General features: G+C 42.0%; 3 protein-coding genes across 3 annotated transcripts; 2 read left to right on the top strand and 1 right to left on the bottom strand.

The window, feature by feature from the left end:
• Positions 243–7487, bottom strand: LOC8064370 (probable ubiquitin-like-specific protease 2B). Its single transcript, XM_021460936.1, is given in 10 exon segments — positions 243–719; positions 799–862; positions 945–1012; positions 1098–1169; positions 1172–1225; positions 1311–1392; positions 1923–2057; positions 2149–2316; positions 2406–2592; positions 7390–7487. Coding segments are annotated over 9 exon segments (861 nt in total). The 5' UTR covers positions 7457–7487; the 3' UTR covers positions 243–719; positions 799–834.
• Positions 4122–5699, top strand: LOC110435419. Its single transcript, XM_021460937.1, has 2 exons — positions 4122–5339; positions 5412–5699. The coding sequence occupies exon 1, from the start codon at positions 4400–4402 to the stop codon at positions 5141–5143; it is 744 nt and encodes a 247-aa protein (XP_021316612.1). The 5' UTR covers positions 4122–4399; the 3' UTR covers positions 5144–5339; positions 5412–5699.
• Positions 9157–9966, top strand: LOC110435461. The gene is made up of 2 exons (XM_021461010.1): positions 9157–9561; positions 9790–9966. The coding sequence occupies exons 1-2, from the start codon at positions 9263–9265 to the stop codon at positions 9854–9856; spliced, it is 366 nt and encodes a 121-aa protein (XP_021316685.1). The 5' UTR covers positions 9157–9262; the 3' UTR covers positions 9857–9966.

Below are 18252 nucleotides of genomic sequence, written 5' to 3'. Positions count from 1 at the left end.
ACATGTATGAAGCACTAAATATGGACGAAAACAAAAACGAATTGCATAATTTATCTGTAATTTACGAGACATTTTTTGAGCCTACTAAGTCTATAGTTGAATAATAATTCTCAAATACAAATAAAAGTGATACAGTAGCAAAATTCAAAAACTTTTCAGAACTAACCAAAACCAAAATATAGCAGTACACATGAACAGTGTGTATGTGGTGAGTGTGTGTGTGGGGTGGGGGGGTGGGGGTGTGAGGGAGTCTGAGATGAATCTATTCCCGTCAACAGCAACAGCTGAATCTACAGGATATGACACAGGAGGCCACAACACCTTCTGCGAGTTGTTCTTTACTATTACCAACACCATCTCGGCACAACAAATGTGAAACTGTAACGTTGATACCCGGATAAGGGGTATTACGACAGCATCTCTAGAATGAGAATACATGCACTAGTACATCGTATGTACCCCTGCTAAATGCTAACATTATCCAAGAGGGTGATGGTAATCTAGCACTTTCTATATACTAACAAGTTCGATAGTTTAATTACGATAAATGTAATAATATCAAGCCGCCGAACTAGTACTGTCTGCCAGCGAAGCTCTATGTACTCCCTCTTCCATGGATATAACAGCAATACAACATATTGTCAACAACCTTCAAATGTCCTCAGAATGAGCCACAAGGCAAGGTGAAACTCAGCAATCTACATGTTCGTTGATGTTACCTGGATAAGAAAGATTAATACATCAAGTGATACGAGGCAACAGGCATAACAGTAGGTGATGACTTGATAGTTATCCTACCAATTTATATACTTGGCACCATCTTTGATGTATATCCTACTCTGCAATTTTGTTATTCCGATTCCTGCAGAAGTGTACAAAGGCGCAATGAGATTTACAATCACAAATTAGCAAACAGGAAATGAACACAGCAAGGTGACACATACGCTTGGAATGAATGGATATCCTTGCGGAAGTTCTCTAGTTCCTCTGGGTTAAACCAGCTATCATCAAGCTAAGTCATGTCGATAAAACAAATTAGTTAAACATTTGAAAAGGCAGTAGAAGAAGAGGTACACAGGTGGAAACAGATGACACACCAGCTGGGTGAAATCCTCTTCCAATTTTTTGTTTTCAAGAACATCTGCCAGTTTTTTGTTTTTGTAGACAACCAGTGGATGAAATAAAGAACATAGATTCCACATTCATCCCCATTTTGCTGTGGCACCTGCAAAGTTGTTCAAGGGAGTACCATAAGAAATCTAAGATTTAGAAGCAATGATATGATGGGTAAGAAGATGCCAAAGGAATACCTTGGGAAACTCGAGGCGGATTTTGTTTATGAACTGCTTGCTTTCTTCCCGCTCCTCAGTCTTGTAAATGTCAGCAATGAATCTAGGATACCAGTACCAGAAATTAAATGCTAGTAAAATGAACATATTCTAAGCAAAATCTAGGGTGTAAAAAAAATGGCTGAGGTCATCTAAGCGAACACAAAAAAGTCAAAAACTATTTTGTGAAGGGTCAGATAATTGTGATATGATGCAGCAATGTTTGGATTTGATGTGGCTTAATCTGTGAGTTTGTTATCGTACTCAAATTTTATATATACAATTCAACATCGCCATGGAAGGCTCACTAGTTCAGTTTCAGAGGTATATCATTATGGAATAATCTGCATGAGACAACAGACAACAGGAAGACATGATACCTCTTGGTCTGTTTGTAGAAACAAAAGTGGCAAAACAAAAAGGATCCAAAAGAATAGCAAAGCTATTTTCAATATTTGAATCATGCTTCTTGAACAAACATAATGCTGCAGCCAGTAGGCATAACCACACCAAATCAAAATATCTACAATAATCTCAAAGAGATATTGCAATTATTATTTGGAAGTTCAAAAAGGGAGGATTAGAGGAGCATACTTTCTGATTGCTGATTGCAACCTTGTCGGATCTGTCGTATTGAGTGAGTCCAGCACTATCATCCGTGGCCCTTTCTTAAAATCCGAGCAGTTTGCATCATCAAAGTGGCATAAGACAAGGAGGCTCCAGTGTCCACTGCCATAAAAGAGAAGGGTGAAAATATGATACATACAATACCTGACAATTAATTAAGTGAATACACAATGTAATAATGACAGTAACTCACAAACAAACAATAGGAACGAAAACATATTGTCTTGAAAATATTCTCTTTGCCTTTATCCATTTAAGGACATTGGGTATATTACTCCCATGGTAATACATGTTAAACCATAAAGAATCCAAGTATGCATAAGCACTCTTCTTATCTTCATCAATGTGCTTCCAAAGATCCCTGTGCAAGAAGTTATTGCAGCAATGAGGATGCAAATTTCTTCAGAAGACCAACTAACAGGAAAAGTAGAAACAAACAGCACCACATACTCCATGTATAATTCAAAAATATCAGTATTCAGCTTGTCTTGATTTGTCTTGTTCCTCCTGCTAGTTGCATGGCTGGAGACTCTGCTCTGGGGGAGGTTATCATAAAAGGAAGGTAATACATTTTTGGATCTCCCAGATGTCTTCAATGTTGTTGTTCTCCTTGTTCGAGGACGCTTGCTTTGGCACTCTACAAATTGACAGAAATTACATCAGAACTAGAATAAAAGGAAAAAAAACGCGGGGGGGGGGGGGGGGGGGGGGGGGGTTTCCTCCGCGGAACCCCCCACCGTCTTCAACGTCCCTTTTGAGGTCCATGAACTCCTGGCCCTTGGCACGCCCGCGCCGAAGCATGGCTGCCCGCTCCCTGCTGGGGAAATGGCAATTGCCTTATCTAGGGGTTGGCCCCACGGATTTGGTTGGGGGCCCGCCAAGCAAGGCCAGGAGCGGAAGAAGGAGATCCAAAAATTTGGGGAGAAACGGGTTTTGCTTTTGCAGTTTGGTTTCGACTTCCTTCCCCCACCCCACCTGCCTTTTTTTTTTGTGCAAGGACAGGGGGAGAGGTGGTGATTCCACACGTGAACGAACCAGATGGCGGGCGCGTGGAGCAGGCCGTTTGATTTTTATCCGGGACTGTTTTCTTCCTCATTATATTTCTAGCCGCACCCTTCCCCTGGCTCCCTCTCAGCTCCCCTTAAGGCCTTAAGAGCTTTGTCATTTGAGGGAAACCTTAATAAACAATATGGAACCACAAGCAATAAATTTACACCCTTGAACTTCACTGTTACACCAAGTAAGGCCTAAAATTCCAAAAGAAAAGGGAATTGAAAAAGAAAAAAATACAGGGTTGATGACCAAATCTTGTAAGCTATTATACCAGTATAGAAAAGGAAGCGAACTATGAACTCAAACATAATGTTTTAACCCTTCATAGCTGTGAGGTCACGACAGCCTGAGGGTGCTTAGTCCTTGATGGTCTAATTGATTATGTGAATTTGTTGTCTGCGGCAAATTATGTGGTACATGTATAATAAAGCAGGCACATTTTGGAGTGCAAGATGCGTGGCACATGTAAGCAACACATTAAAATAGGAATTTAAATATTTGCTATCCTTCCAGTTGGCTTCTCTTCAGTTGCCAGTTTTAGAATGGCAATTATAAATTTGCCACCTGAACAGTGTCCGGATATATAAATTTACCATTTTTTGCGTCGTGGCAGTCCAGATCAACCTTCCACAGTGGATCGGGCATGGGAAAAGACATCCCTGCCCCTGCCTTGTTTATCCCCTGAACCCGGCCCCTTGAGCTATCTCGGCATGTTCATTCCCCATTGCTCCTCTTCCCTACTCCCCTCTCTCGACCTGGGGAGCTCCGCGGCGACCGCTCCGGCGACGCAATCCGGCAACAACAGTGGCTCCTGCTGGCTCGAACCCGATGGATCTGCAGTTCCCCAGGTGCTCCGACCGCTAGTGAGGTTAGTGAGGACATCCCCCCTTCTTTTGGGTTAGGGTTAGGTTTTGTCCTGCAATGTGCATATTTTGCTTGAACTAGTCCCATTTCTTTGCTGTTCCATCGTAGGTGGGTGATGTAGTTGGCGCTTGTGGCGGTTCTGTGACCATGGATCCCCACCCGGACGAGTGCCCCCTTAGTAAGTCCTCTTTCCATTCCAATTGGGGTACCAGAGCGGGGGTCGGGAAACTGTCTAATTGTGAAATATTTTTTGTCAACATTCATGCCAGGATCGAACCTGGCAATGCGTTTAGATTGTTTCTTAAGATTGCTAAGTAACAACTGATGTTGAATATGCCCTGGTAGAAATGGATGACCAAGACCATGAGCTATGGCTAGATAGGAGTGTTGGATATAGTATAGCTCAATTCCATGAGGACTTAGCTTCAAAGATTATATGGGGACCAAGCCAGACATTGTCAATCTAGGTTTTGGATAGTGAATCTGGCTCTGAATGGAAAATTAGAAGGGATGACCAATGACAGCAAATGATAGTGGACAAATGGGATGAAAGGATGGAACACATTGCTGTGGAGGTTACTACCAAAGCTAGACATGAGAACAGAGAGAGTTCAGTGGCATCCAAGGTTAGCAACACTGCTAATCCTGCTAGGTCTGGTGTTACCATTGCTTGGACTGCTGAAACTAATGCAGAAGGTATTGGTGATACATGCTCCTCTCCATCACAGGATGCAGATGAGCCAGTTCCAGTAGACTGGGCTACACTGACCATCATAGCAGAAGTAGCTGAGGATGGTGAGGCTAATGCAATAGTTGATGAGGAAGCAGTGTATGAGGCAATGGGTTTCAAAGCAGCTGATGAGAGGGCTGAGGAAGCTACTAGAGAAGAAATTCCCATTCCAGCCATGACTAGTAAGCTTCAAGGAGAGATGGATGAGGCTGCAATTCTTGTTGATGACATAGATGGTGCTGAGCCTCTTAATGACTCAGATAGAGATAATCCTAATATGTCAGTTGGCACACATTATCCTTGTATGTATGACTTTAGGTTGGCAGTGAAACAACATGCTATTGTGAATGAATTTGAGCTTGGGACTGAGAAGTCTGACAAAAACAGGTTCAGGGGATTCTGCAAAGCAGTAGGACACCCATGCTTTATCAGTGATCACAACCACAAGGCAGCCAAACATGAGTTCATTTGTGGACAATTATTACTCTGTGGAGAGATTCCAAGCTGCTTATGCAGGAATTGTCCCAAATATTACAGATAGAAATTAGTGGCCTGAAGTTGCATCTTCATCCACCAGTTGCAAAAAAGAGAGGCCCTAGAAGACAGAAGAAGCTAAGAACCAAACCAATAGCAGAAAGAAAGGGCAAGGCCACCAGACAAGCCTTATGTAAAGGCTGTGGTGAATATGGTCATAGGCAAGGTAGTTGGAGGTGCCAACTAACAGGAACTAAGAAAAGGTATAAACTAAGCCTTAATTTTGATTTCTTTCATGGCTACATTATGGCAACTTGACTTTGTTATTTTTACAGAAAACGAACTAACAAGAAAAGTGTGAAGGCTAGAAGGAAGAAGGCAAAGAAAGGGGAAGTAGCAGCTCCTGAACAAACCACTCCAAGGACAAGAGCAGTAGTAGCTAGGGAGGTAGCAATAAAGGCAAGGCTAGAAGCAGAGCAAGCTGAAGCCAAAGCAAGAGCAGCTCTAGAAGCTACTGAAACACCATCAAGGGCAACCAATAGAGAGCTGCCACCTGAACCTGTTCCTCTCTAGATTGAGCTGCCACGTGAACCACTTCCAAGAACTCCAACTGGTCCTAAAACTCAGAGGTATAAAATCATAGCTTTTGTTGTAGTCTATAATGTTGTGGAGACGTGGTGTCCCTAAGTTAGGCAATGTGTTTTCTCTAGGAGACTGACACTTGAAGTAGCTGAGGTACAAGTTTGTGCAGCCTGTTGCCAAGAAGATAACACCCAGGAAGAAGCAACTGGCCTCAAAGATCAGGAAAGACAACTAAATGTTGTGGACATGAAAAGAAGTTCCTTTTGTGTTGTTTTCTGGATGTTTGGCTAAGTTACTGATAAATGCCCCCTATTGTAATTTTGTTGGCCAAAACCTCTTAAATGGCCCTTTGTGTAAATATGTTGGCCGACCAAAACTGTTAAATGGCCCTAGGTGTAATGCTGTTTGGCACAATTGTTAACTTGTCCTAGCTTTGACAGCCAGTAAACCTTTAAATCAGTGGACTATTTAGCTAATGCTTTGCCTTTCGTATGGATGTTTCATATTTATTTGATTTGGCTGATTCAAACTCGATGTGGATGTTTCATCTTGTCAAGGTTTTCAAAATCTATAAACACATCTTGTCAAGGTATGCAATCCTTCCATTGATATTGTTGTTACATCACTACAAAGGGGCAACAAACAATGGTAGGGAATGAACGGGCCGAGATGGCTCAAGGGGCCGGGTTCAGGGAATAAACAAGGCAGGGGCAGGGATGTCTTTTCCCATGCCCAATCCACCGTGAAAGGCTGATCTGGACTGCCACGACGCAAAAATGGTAAATTTATAGGACCAGACATTGTTCAGGTGGCAAATTTATAATTGCCATTCTAAAACTAGCAACTGAAGAGGAGCCAACCGGAAGGATGGCAAATATTTAAATTTTCCCATTAAAACAACAGGAGCACCGATGCTCTACGCACTAAATGATTAACATATACAAGCAACAGATGACAAAACTGAACCATGCAACAAATGATTAGCACAATTTCACAAACTGAACCTCATATCTATGTCCAATCATGACAAGAACAAACACTGCTGAGAGGCACGGTACAGAAATGAACCTTTATAAAAAGATTATGCAAGCTTTATGCGCTTTATGGACTTCCATTTAGATCAAGAGAGGCTGTAAAAGGCAGCAAGCAGCACCACACATGCTTTGCACTAAACCCTCTCCTTCTAGGTCATTTTGGTGCTGTCACTTGACAGTAATGAATTTTAAAATCCAAGGCTAATGTGTTGTTCACCTAAGAGAAAACAAGACTAATGATCACATTTTAAACACGAGAGACATTGATCATCATCACTCTAAATCCACCCCTGTTTTAAAAGAAAGACCGGTAACAAACATATCTAGGGTTACAGGTCATGTATAAAAGAGAGTATGGAGGCACACCTAGGAACCCTGTACATTTCTAGGAGACTGACCGACCCAATAATTTGTTCTAGAAATACAGCAACACCCAGAGATGATGTAGCCCAAAATCTGAGACGAAATACACCTACGAACCCTCTCAATTCCTGCCAATCTAAAGAAAAAAACCAGCATTCAATCTCCTAAACCCGTACAAGGCAATGAATCAAGCACCAGCCAACACAACCACACCTCCACCGCACCCGCAGCACATCAAGCAGAGCACCTCGAGCGTCACAGTCAGAACACATGACCCGAAACATCAGGCGCAACACAACAGAGAGGAAGGTGAGATTTTGGTAGAGCGCCTCACCTTCTTCAGCATCGCTGTCGAGGTCGATGAGCACTGCCTGCCCCTTTTCACGCCCGCGGCGGGACATGGCTGCCCGCTCGCCACCGGGGAAATGTCGATCACCTCCTCTAGGGTTTGGCCCAGCGGATTTGGTAGGGAGGTGGGGGCGGCGGCAAGGCCAGGGAGAGGAGTGGAGGAGGGAGATCAAAAATTTTGGGGGAGAACGGGTTTTGCCTTTCTTGAAGTTTTGCTTTTGTCTTCACCCACCTGCCTTTTCTGTGCAAGCACAGGGGGAGAGGTGGTGACTCAACACGTGGACGCACCAGATGTCACTCGGGTTTGGCGGGGCACGGTGTGGGCCGTTGGATCTTTATCTAGGACGGTTTGGCAGGCCGCACTCAGGCTGCACGCGACTTTCGTTGACATGCTGCACGGGATGAAAGGAGTGAGCACTAGCAGCAGCACATGTCTGGTTGGGCCGGTGTGTGTGTGTGTGTGTGGGGAGGGGGAGTAATGGGCTGCGTGGGCCAACACTTTGACGACTACTTAGCCGAAAGAGGAAAGGAAGCGATTTTGATTTTTTCCCACTAGAAAGAATAGTACTACTGTACTGCTCATCTAAAAATAGTTTTAAAAATACATCCTAAATGATTTAGTTTAAACTGATTCTCCCTTTTTTCAACCACTGTCGTGACCATTGATGAGATTGGGGCCCGAGCACTTAGATTCCTTTTGTACCTTGGGCCGTCACTATTTCCATTTTTCAACTATGCATTGGACTTCCTTGTTCCATGCAGAGCACCACCTGAATTCCAGTCTCCAAAAGGTGGACTCTGATGTAAGCCATCCTAAAATCATAATTGAGGATAATAGGAGTGATAATCAGAACAAACCATCATTTGAAGACAAGAAAGGTGAGCTAGATAATACTGGTGTTGATAAATTGCATGGGAAAACTATGAGAGATGTAATGATATTGTTGAAGGATGGAAGCCTGCAGGCACACACTCAAGCTAGAGAGAATATTACTTCAGTCCAAGAGTTAGTGGAGTTGGATAAGAAGGATATGGAAATAGATAATATGGAGCTTAATTTGAGTAGAATTGATGCAGGTGAAGGTAGAGTGGAAATGGCGTAGGGTGCTGAGCAACTGAATATAATGCACAAAGGATGCTAGGAAGATTTACCAGTTGAGAGAGACCAATAACTAAAATCTGAAAAAAGTACAAAAAAGGAAAGGGTACTTTCAAAAGGATCCCCATGCATGAAATGAAAATACTTGATGAATTCTCAGGTAGCCCAGTCAACCTAAAAAGGCAGGGTACAGATTTGGAAGCAAAGGAGACCAATTTGTGCAAAAAACAAAAGTCACAATGCACAAGGTGGGTGATGAAGATATGGATTCTGATGATGAACACGCGGGATTGCTTGACCAATCCCGCCTACAAAAATGAGGCTCATAATATGGAATTGTCGGGGATCACTATACCACAACCTTTAATCAGCAACTGACTGCAGTTGCTAAAATTCATTAATCAGCAACTAACTGCAGTTGCTAAAGGTTAGAGACGGACGGACGGTTGCTAAAAACCAATACTGCGATGGATGGTCTGTTGCTATATTTTTTTACTTTTGCGTTGAACGGTCCGTTGCTATACATTAGTAACAACATCCGATGGTCCGTGGCTATAGAAATTTTACAATGGCGCGCGATATTTGGGCCCTTCCCGCTGCAACTTTGGCCCAAAATGACCTATACCCTAACTCAATCATCGTGCGCAAAAAAAAGAAAAAAAAACTCGGTCTCCTTCCCGTCCCTTCTTTGCTTCCTCCTTCCTCCCCCGACGCCGCCACCAGGGGCGACCGTGATGGCGACGAGCGCAAGCGGCGCGCCATGGCCGCCCTCCTCAACCCCACCTCCACCTCCACCTCTTCCTCTTCCTCCGCATCCTCCTCCTCCTCCTCCTTCCTCTCCCCTTCCCTTCGGCGGCGGCGGCGGGGCGCCAGGCGACCCCTCGGTGTGCGGCGCGGCTGCCTGGATGGCCCAAGCGGTGGCTGGCTCTTGCACGACGCGGGAGCGGAGGTGCTCGAGAGCCTCGCTACTGCCCCCGACCTACCGGAGCAATCTGCTCCGGGGATCTACTACCCACGACGCGGTAGCTGGCACCATCTTGTCGCCGCGACCGGATCTAGGTGATGCCCTCTCTCCCTTCCTCCTCCTCCTCCTCCTCCTCCTCCTCTCTCCCCTCGTTGGCCATTGCCAGCTCCACGTGTTAGGGGACCTGCGCCTTCTCCACTGCGCCTCCGCCGACGGTGCCCCCGGTCTTTGGCGGCACGACACCCGTGGGCCCTGGTTTCCTCGGATCATGCCTGTTCGTCCTACTAAAGTGCTCTGAGGATTTTTACACTGCTTTCTTTCAGATTGTTGCTTACACTACAAAGTTCAGAACTGGATATATGGACCATTGTCGCAGTGGTTCTTTTATGATTAGCGCAGAGGGAGACCCACCTCCGCAACAAGAGCCCCTGCTACCGAGAGTACTCCGACCCCTACCCCGAGCCCCCACGCTAAACAAGCGACAGAGAGAGAAAAAATCCTTACGTTAAGGTACTGAAATGACTGCTGTCAAACAATATTTGTCCAAGAACAGAGAGGCTAAAGGAATTGACCCCTGCACAAATAGCCCATTGTTTGAGAGGGTGCCAAATGTTAAAGATATGATCAATAGCTATTATTGTATTTTGTAGTTTCTCAAAAGCTAGATATGACCTAATGTTCTTTGCTTGCTTTTTAGATTTCTAAAAATGGACAAGCTAGAGGTGTTGTATAGGCCATTTGTGAAGCTTGTCTCCATCTAAAGATCAAATTTCATTTTCAAAGGTGAATGCATTCTACATTATGAGCGTATGCATGATTTTTCATTGTCAAATTTACAATAGATCTGCATAAGTGTTTAGCTTGCTGCACTTATTCCTCTGTCCTGCCCCTGCTCAGTACTTGTGTTTGCCTGAATCATTGACTGCTATCCTTTAGAAGACAAGCTTCTGAGTATGACTGTAATCCTCCTACCAAAAGTGCCTATCAATAAATCTGAGCACAATGCATATAACTATTTCTATTCTTTGGAAAGGAACTACAGGTTCTGTTGTTGTTTTCTTCACTGAAGTTAGATTATTAGAAATAATGGCAATGTCATGTAATTGGAAGGAAGGATGGATGTTGTCCCTCATGGGTGTGGCCCAGCCTTTTCTTGTGCTTATAAAAATCTCTGTGTGATATACTGATATCTTTTCTACATCCAGTGATGAAAGAATTCTGAAGGTATTGCTCAGAATAGAGGAGGATCGAGGCTATGGGGAGAGGCACAACAATTGCTGGTATGAAATCTGAATATGGTACCCTTATACTTTTGGTTTCTTTTTATCCAAACTTAGGTGTCAGCATTACTTGTGACATTGCAGAAAACTGGAAGTAGTTGACTAGAGACTCACTGAAAGTTTTCTCATGTAGGTGTGCAACCAGCAAATCTACGACTTAGGTTGAAAGATAGTGTGGTGGAGGACCTACCACTTATAGTGACTCGTGTAGTGTGTTATGATGTATGGACTTCATGTAAGGAAATCACTTGTATAATATTCGTAAGGATATTTTACGAGCTATGGACCACAATAAAGTGTTTATTGACTAACATATGTTACAAGTTATCTGTCAGTTCATCAGAGTAAACCTTTAGTATAGTATAGGTTGTGAATGTGGTCCAGTTTTAAATATATGTGGATTATTTTTTTTTCACTTATTTAATTGATCTCGATGGACTGTCAGTTGCTAAAAGTTGTTATTGCGATGAACTGTCCGTTGCTAAAACTACTAATAGACTGTCCGTTGCTAAATGATGGGACGATGGATGGTCCGTTGCTAAAGATAAAGTCCGTTGCTATATACATACAACGACGGCTTCAACAGCAACTGCTGAGGTCCGTCGCTATAACTTTTAGCCACGGACCCTCTATCACTATACACCCCTTACAACAACTTCAAGTCAGTCGCTGATTAAGGGTTGTGGTGTAGTGGATTGGGGAATGGCCCGGCAATTTGTGGGCTTCTAGACATCTAGAAGCAGGAGACCCCGGACATCCTTTTCTTATCAGAAACAAAACATGATGAGAAATGGATGGAATGGCTAAGATGGAAATTAGAATTGCCAAATATGGTGGCTATGGATAGCATTGGTGCAAGTGATGTTTAGCACTGTTCTAGAAAAGGGACATTGATGTTAGTGTTAAGAGTATTTTTCAAAAAATCAATTTGACTGTGTAATTAAGGAGGAAGATGGTTTACAATGGAGGTTTACTGGCATATACAGAGAATAAAGAAGTGAAGAAAAGGATAATACATGGTTACTATTGTGCATATTAAAGAAGAAATACGATCTGCCATGGATTTGTAGTGGAGATTTTAATGAATTCTATTTGCATCTGAGAAGGAGGGTGGACCCTTGTAGCCTGAAGTATGCATGCAAAAAATTCACTCAGCCCTGGAGGATTGTGATATCCATGATTTGGGATTTGTGGGTGATCCTTTCACTTGGCGAAATAATCACCATGAGGCTGCTCGGTTTATAAAGGAAAGACTGGATAGGGCTATTGCAAATAGTGCATGGAGGGATTTATTCCCTTTCGTAAGAGTAACAATGGGAATCCAAGACATTCATACCATAGACCTATAATTACTAATGTGGAAAGTAGGGGAAGAAGGGAGTGGATAGGGCAGGTAGATATCTTACCTAAATTTGAAGCTAGGTGGCTAGAAGAGGAGGATTTTACAACCCAAGTAGAGGGGGCATGGGCAAAGGCAATGGAAGATGGGGTTAGCAATGTGATGGATGTACAGAAGAAAGTGTTAGGTAATTTGTGGGAATGGGTTAGGAACGTTCTTGGTGAATTGGATGAAAGAATATCTAAGTTCAAGAAAGAACTAGAGTTTTGGCGAAGGCAAAATATATCCCAAGATGCAATAAATCGTGAACATTTTTTACGTGACAAGCTGGAGCGATTGCAAGATCAACAAAATACTTATTGAAAGCAACAGGCTCATAATTCTTGGCTGACCAAAGGAGATCAAAATACTAAATTCTTTCATGCGTTCGCCTCAAAATGCAAAAGGAAGAATTACATTAAGAGTCTGAAAGATGAAAATGGGCACATTGTGATGGGGGAACAACTGAAGAACTTTATTACTTTATTGCTAATCATTATCAGCAACTATTTTTATGTCCCATGCTGGCATGCAGTTGGAGGAAGTACTGGAGTGCGTTGATTCTAGAATCACGCATGAGATGAATGAAGTGCTAATTGCACCATTTATAGGTAATGAAGTCCGAGAAGCCCTTCAAGGTATTGGTGATTTGAAGGCGCCTGGAGCTGATGGTATGCCATCTATTTTTTATAAAAAGTTCTGGTCTTTAATTAGGGATAGAATAAAACATGAGGTGCTTAATGTTCTTAATGGTGGACCAATGCCACAGGGATGGAATGATACTATCATTATTTTATGCGTATCAGCTTTGTTACAAAGGGCACAAAATGATGGGAAAGATTGAAGGTATCAGGATATGCCAACATGCACCGAGAGTGAATCACCTTTTCTTTGCAGATGATTCCCTAATTCTAATGATGGCAGGAGTAAGTGGTGCACAAGAATTATTACATATTCTGGAAGTGTATCAACGTGCTTCAGGGCAAGTTATCAACAAGGATAAATCATATATAATGTTTAGTCCAAATATAAGTCAGCGTGTGAAAATACAAATGAAATCTAATCTGTCAATTGATCTTGAAGCTAGAGGTGAAAAGTACTTAGGTCTTCCAGTATCAGTTGGAATATCAAGAAAAAGACCTTTGAGTACATTAAGAAGAAATTATGGAGCAGAATTTAGGGTTGACAAGAGAAGCTCCTTTCCAAGGCTGGGAGAAAGAGATTCTAGCGAAAGCTGTTGCACAATCGATCCATTCCTACTTATGCCATGTCATGTTTCGACCTTACTAAAGGACTTTGTGTTGAGTTGAGCATGATGATTGCAAGGTACTGGTGGAGCCAACAGGACAAAACTAATAAAATCCATTGGCTAAGCTAGAAAAACCTTACCAAATCAAAGAAAAATGGAGGCCTTGGTTTTCGAGACTTACATCTATTCAATATAGCTATGTTATGCAGACAAGCGTGACACGTTGTGTGGGCAAGTTCCCAAGGCAAAATATTTTTCACAAAGTGATATTCTTCAGTGTGTTACAAAGGCAGGAATTTCATATACATGGAGGAGTATCCTAAAAGGAGCGGAGCTGCTAAAGGAAGGACTAATTTGGCGTGTATTGAGAATGGATAAAGAGTGAGGATATGGGAAGATCCTTGGCTGCCCAGGGGCACAACAAGGAAGCCGGCAACACCTAGGCGAACATCTCTTATTACCAAGGTAAATGAGCTTATTAATCTAGTAACTGGTGATTGGGACATACAATTGGTATAAGATACCTTCTGGCCATGGGATGCCGAAGAGATACTTCGTATTCCTATTGATGTTGACATGGATGACTGGCCTGCCTGGCATTTTGATGCAAAAGGTATTTTCTCTATGAAGTCGGCATATAAAATTGCAGTGGCTAGGAGGGAGGATCTTGCCGAAAGGGATGCTTCCACATCAGATGGGAATGGATTTCAGTGGTATAAGATATGGCAACTTAAAGTCCCTAACAAAATTCAAATGTTTCTTTGGAGATTTGCTCATAATAGTCTCCTAGTAAGAAGAAATATTGCTCGTCGAGGGATAAACCTGGATACATTGTGCCCAGTTTGCAAAAGATTTGACGAAGATTATGGACACATTTTCTTTAAATGTAAGAAAGTGAAGCAGTGTTGGCGCCTTATGAATATGGAATGGATCAGATCTCTAAAGGATTGTGCAACAGGAAAGGATACAATAAATAAGATCTAGTCCTTTGAAAAAAAGATCAATTAAAGGTGGTGGTGCTTTTGTGGAGATGATGGTCGGCAAGAAACAAAGCCAATGACTACGGAAAAATTATAAACGTGGCTGAGATACAGAGTTCAATTATGTATTATCTTCAGTTTTTGAGAAATTAAATACAAAAAATAAACTTGTAGCTAAGGATATTAAAAGCTCATGGTAGACACCTCCTGATGATACATTCAAAATTAATATTGATGGCGCTTTTCACTCAGATTCTAGAACAGGAGGATGGGGTTTTGTTATAAGGAATGCAAATGGAGAAGTGCTTGCATCTGGAGCTGGAAATATCTCTTTTGCAGCATCAGTGATTCATACTGAAGCTATCGCCACTTACAAAGGCCTCCAACATGCAGCACAATTGGGTATGGCGAAAATCATTTTGGAGACCAATACAACTGTTCTTGCCGATGCTCTTAACTCTATGCTGATTGATCGAAGCTCTATTGTTTCTATAATTAGACAGATAAGAGACTTCATGCATTTTAAGTTCTGTAAGAAAAAAATATTGTTGAATGACTGACAGATACAGCTGATAAACCTAAACGAACAAAGCTGTTTGTAATAGAAATTGTAATAAACTAGCAGACAGTCTAGCAACCTATGGAGCATTTGTCCTTGAATCTGGCTCTTCTATGCTAATGAGCCAAGTTCTTGAGTTTGTATCTGTACTGGTATCCGGCGATTTGCCGTAATGTAATGTGTAAATTAGAGTTTCAAAAAAAAAAAACCAACATTTATCGGAAAACATTGAAACACAAGGGAGATTTCACATGTCGGGGTGTATGTCTTCCTGCTTTATCATTTCCCTTGTGAAATTACACGTGCCCCTTTTTGTCACTTTGAAGGCGTGTTTGTTGACATCCATGTAGGGGATTTGATAAGTTACATACTCCGTCCCAAAATAAGTGTCATTTGCGCTTCTTAAAAAATAACTTTAACTAAATATATAGTAAAAAATATTAATATTTATAGTACATAATTAGTATCATTGGAAAGATATTTAAGTCTAGTTTTTTAACAAATTTATTTAGAGACACAAATATTGCATGTATTTTCTACAAATCGAGTCAAACTTATGGCACGAAAACCTAAAACGACACTCTTTTTGGGACGGAGAGAGTACGTACAAGAAGTTGATAGCAGTGCCGTTAGATAAAAAATATATGAATAATAATATCTTAATCCCTCTGTTCTAAATTATAGAGATATTTACACGTATAGTCATGAAAAAAATACATCTTTCTTATATGGCCCAATTTTTATGAACCTACTTGTATGACCCAAAACAAAATTTTCTTCCTTTTATGGCCTTCCATCAGGTTCTAGAACTTAACAGTGTTAAGTCAAGGGTACAAAGATCATTTTACCTCTGCTGAAAAAATCACAGAATTTAGTTTCTCTGTTTTAGGTTTTGCATAAATATAATATTCCAGATTTAAAACAGAGAAACTAAATTATTATGTCAAATCTAAAACAGAGGAACTAAATTCACCAAAAAAAAATTCAGCAGGGATAAAATAGTCTTTTTACCTTGACTTAACATTGTTAAGTGCTGTCACACCCATATTTTAAGAACAAAATAGGATGCATAAAAGACTCATATGTGCCCCAGGAATAGTCGCACACATAAGTAGACAAATCTCAAATGTACCATTGCAGTGTTTATTACATAGCGGAACATATTAAATCACATAGTCTCATACAAAGATGATAATGATATTAAACAACGCTCTCGACGGATGCTCCACACAGGGACACTGTTGACTGGTTGACTCCAAACCTAGTACTCATAACGATAATCCTCATTCCAGTCATCTTCATTATCATATCCTGAGGTGTTGGGAAATTGCAAGAGTGAGCACATATCGTACTCAACAAGTATAACCAGGGGTTCATGAGGCTCAAATAGCTGACACTGGTTTGACTGCATTTAGCTTTTAATAGTGGATAACATGTTTAATCATTGGATAGCAAATATCAAGGTAGCATAAATAATCCCATAACCACATGATCAATTGTATACAGGAATTATGAATAACACATATAAACAACATAATAAACCATCATTTATTATCATTATTCACGTTCATCAGTGTCCATCTATTCCGTCAGTTTTCCGGGCCGCCCGTATCCGTGGGCACGGCTAGTATACCAGATTTAACAATCTGCAGAGGTTGTACATCTTTACCCATGAGTCATGATTTACCCTTTCGCCCGAGGTAGCTAGTCTCTTAACCCCCTTCCTAGGGAGGTCGGCAGGGATCACTATGAAGCCTTTCAAAAGTTCGTCTAACAAGTTAGGGCCGCAAGGTTTCCTTCGCGAGCAGATATAGATACCCCCCTTCCGAATGGCACAATGACGCGCAGCCTATACACATAGGGACAGGGGCTCGCACTATACCTGTGTCGGTTCAGGCCCTCTAGCGCCCTTTCGGGTAACCGCTAACAAGCTAGAAAAGGTCTTCATACTGAGCTAAAGCCAGAGCCATATAGCCCTCATGGTTGTACGAGTTGTCCCAGCTTTTGCCAAGGGATAAGTCCTTATGGAGGGTCAAGATCAATCCAGCAAAAGCCAGAGTTCTTTTCACCCTTTATATTCAAGTTGCTAGAAAGCTTACTTTATTGTTTATTGTATATTCAAATATTCATGTCACAAGATCATGGATTAATAATCAAGCACTAGCAGGAACTACCCAAATGCATATCCAAATAGGTAACAAGGAATTCAGGATAACAACCATCTATGATTTTGCTAAGGTCGACAAGGTGATAGCATGCATATGATCAATATTGTATTAATTGTGTATAGGTAACAAGGATAATCTCAAGTTATACTTGCCTTGATCAAAGCTCCCCTGAGCCTGCTGGTCTTCAAATGCTTGATCTTGAGCACCAACGTACGGCTCACCGTCTAATCCCAATCATCAATCAACAACACGCAATCCAATGTAGACAATCATACACGAAGCAAACAAGATATAATTAGAACAATACACCAAACAGTGGTAAAACAAATATAAAAGTTTACAAAAATATTCTACGCAGCGCTACGATCACACAAACGTAAAGTTCACGAAAATCGGAATTAAAACGTGAAAGATATGAATTTTCTAAGATTTCCTATAGAGAAATAATTAATTAAATGCTACTGCAGAATTAAAAAGTTTCAAAACAGTAAACTAATAATTCTAACTTGTAGAGCTCGGAAATACGAATCTAACGAAATTTGAATGGACAAAATCGGAGTTATAATGAATATTTTATGAGCAAAACAAAATCAGTGGCAATCTTGTAAATAGGCAGAAAGCGCATTTTTCAACCGGTGCGTCGCCGGCGAAGACAGGCTTCTCGATTCCGAGCACCGTTCCGCGAAAGGAAAATACCACGGAGTAGAGGAGCTCACCGCGAGTTCAAGGAGGTGCTCGGTTGGGACCGAAGGGCAAGGAGCGGGGCTCGCGGCGCGCGGCAGTCGTCTCCGACCTCGGCGAGATCCAACCCGCGCAGACACGGTAACTAGGGCTCGGTTTCGGCGACTTGGATGCGAAAGGAGAGCTTCGGGGTTGGTTTGAGAGCTTTATAGGGGCATGACCCGCGGATTGGGCAGGAATACCGAGGAAACCGGGATTTCCCTGTTCCTTCGGTCTCCGTTCTGTTACCGTGGAGAAGAAGAACAGGGCGCCGACAGGTGGGCCCGGGGTGTCAGCGGCAGAAGAGAAAAGGAGGGGAGGCGCGCCTGCGCACTTGGGCCTCGGCCTGCTGCTGGCTGCGGCTTGGATTCCAGGAGTTTTTTCCTTTTTTTTTTCAAATCTTTTCTAAAAAGAAATTTTGAACATAACCAAATGAGGTAAAACAGAAACAG

This window comes from Sorghum bicolor, chromosome 5, assembly GCF_000003195.3.
Source record: "Sorghum bicolor cultivar BTx623 chromosome 5, Sorghum_bicolor_NCBIv3, whole genome shotgun sequence".
NCBI classification, from domain to species: Eukaryota; Viridiplantae; Streptophyta; class Magnoliopsida; order Poales; family Poaceae; genus Sorghum; species Sorghum bicolor.
Note: the sequence above shows the minus strand (reverse complement) of the source record. Positions and strands in the feature narration are given on the sequence as shown.

Bases quoted from the DNA above. Each gene is read 5' to 3' on its own strand.
- LOC110435419 (XM_021460937.1), top strand. From the start codon at position 4,400: ATGATAGTGGACAAATGGGATGAAAGGATGGAACACATTGCTGTGGAG.
- LOC110435461 (XM_021461010.1), top strand. From the start codon at position 9,263: ATGGCCGCCCTCCTCAACCCCACCTCCACCTCCACCTCTTCCTCTTCC. The intron at 9,562-9,789 runs GTGATGCCCTCT...GCTTTCTTTCAG, and splicing joins GTCGCCGCGACCGGATCTAG to ATTGTTGCTTACACTACAAA.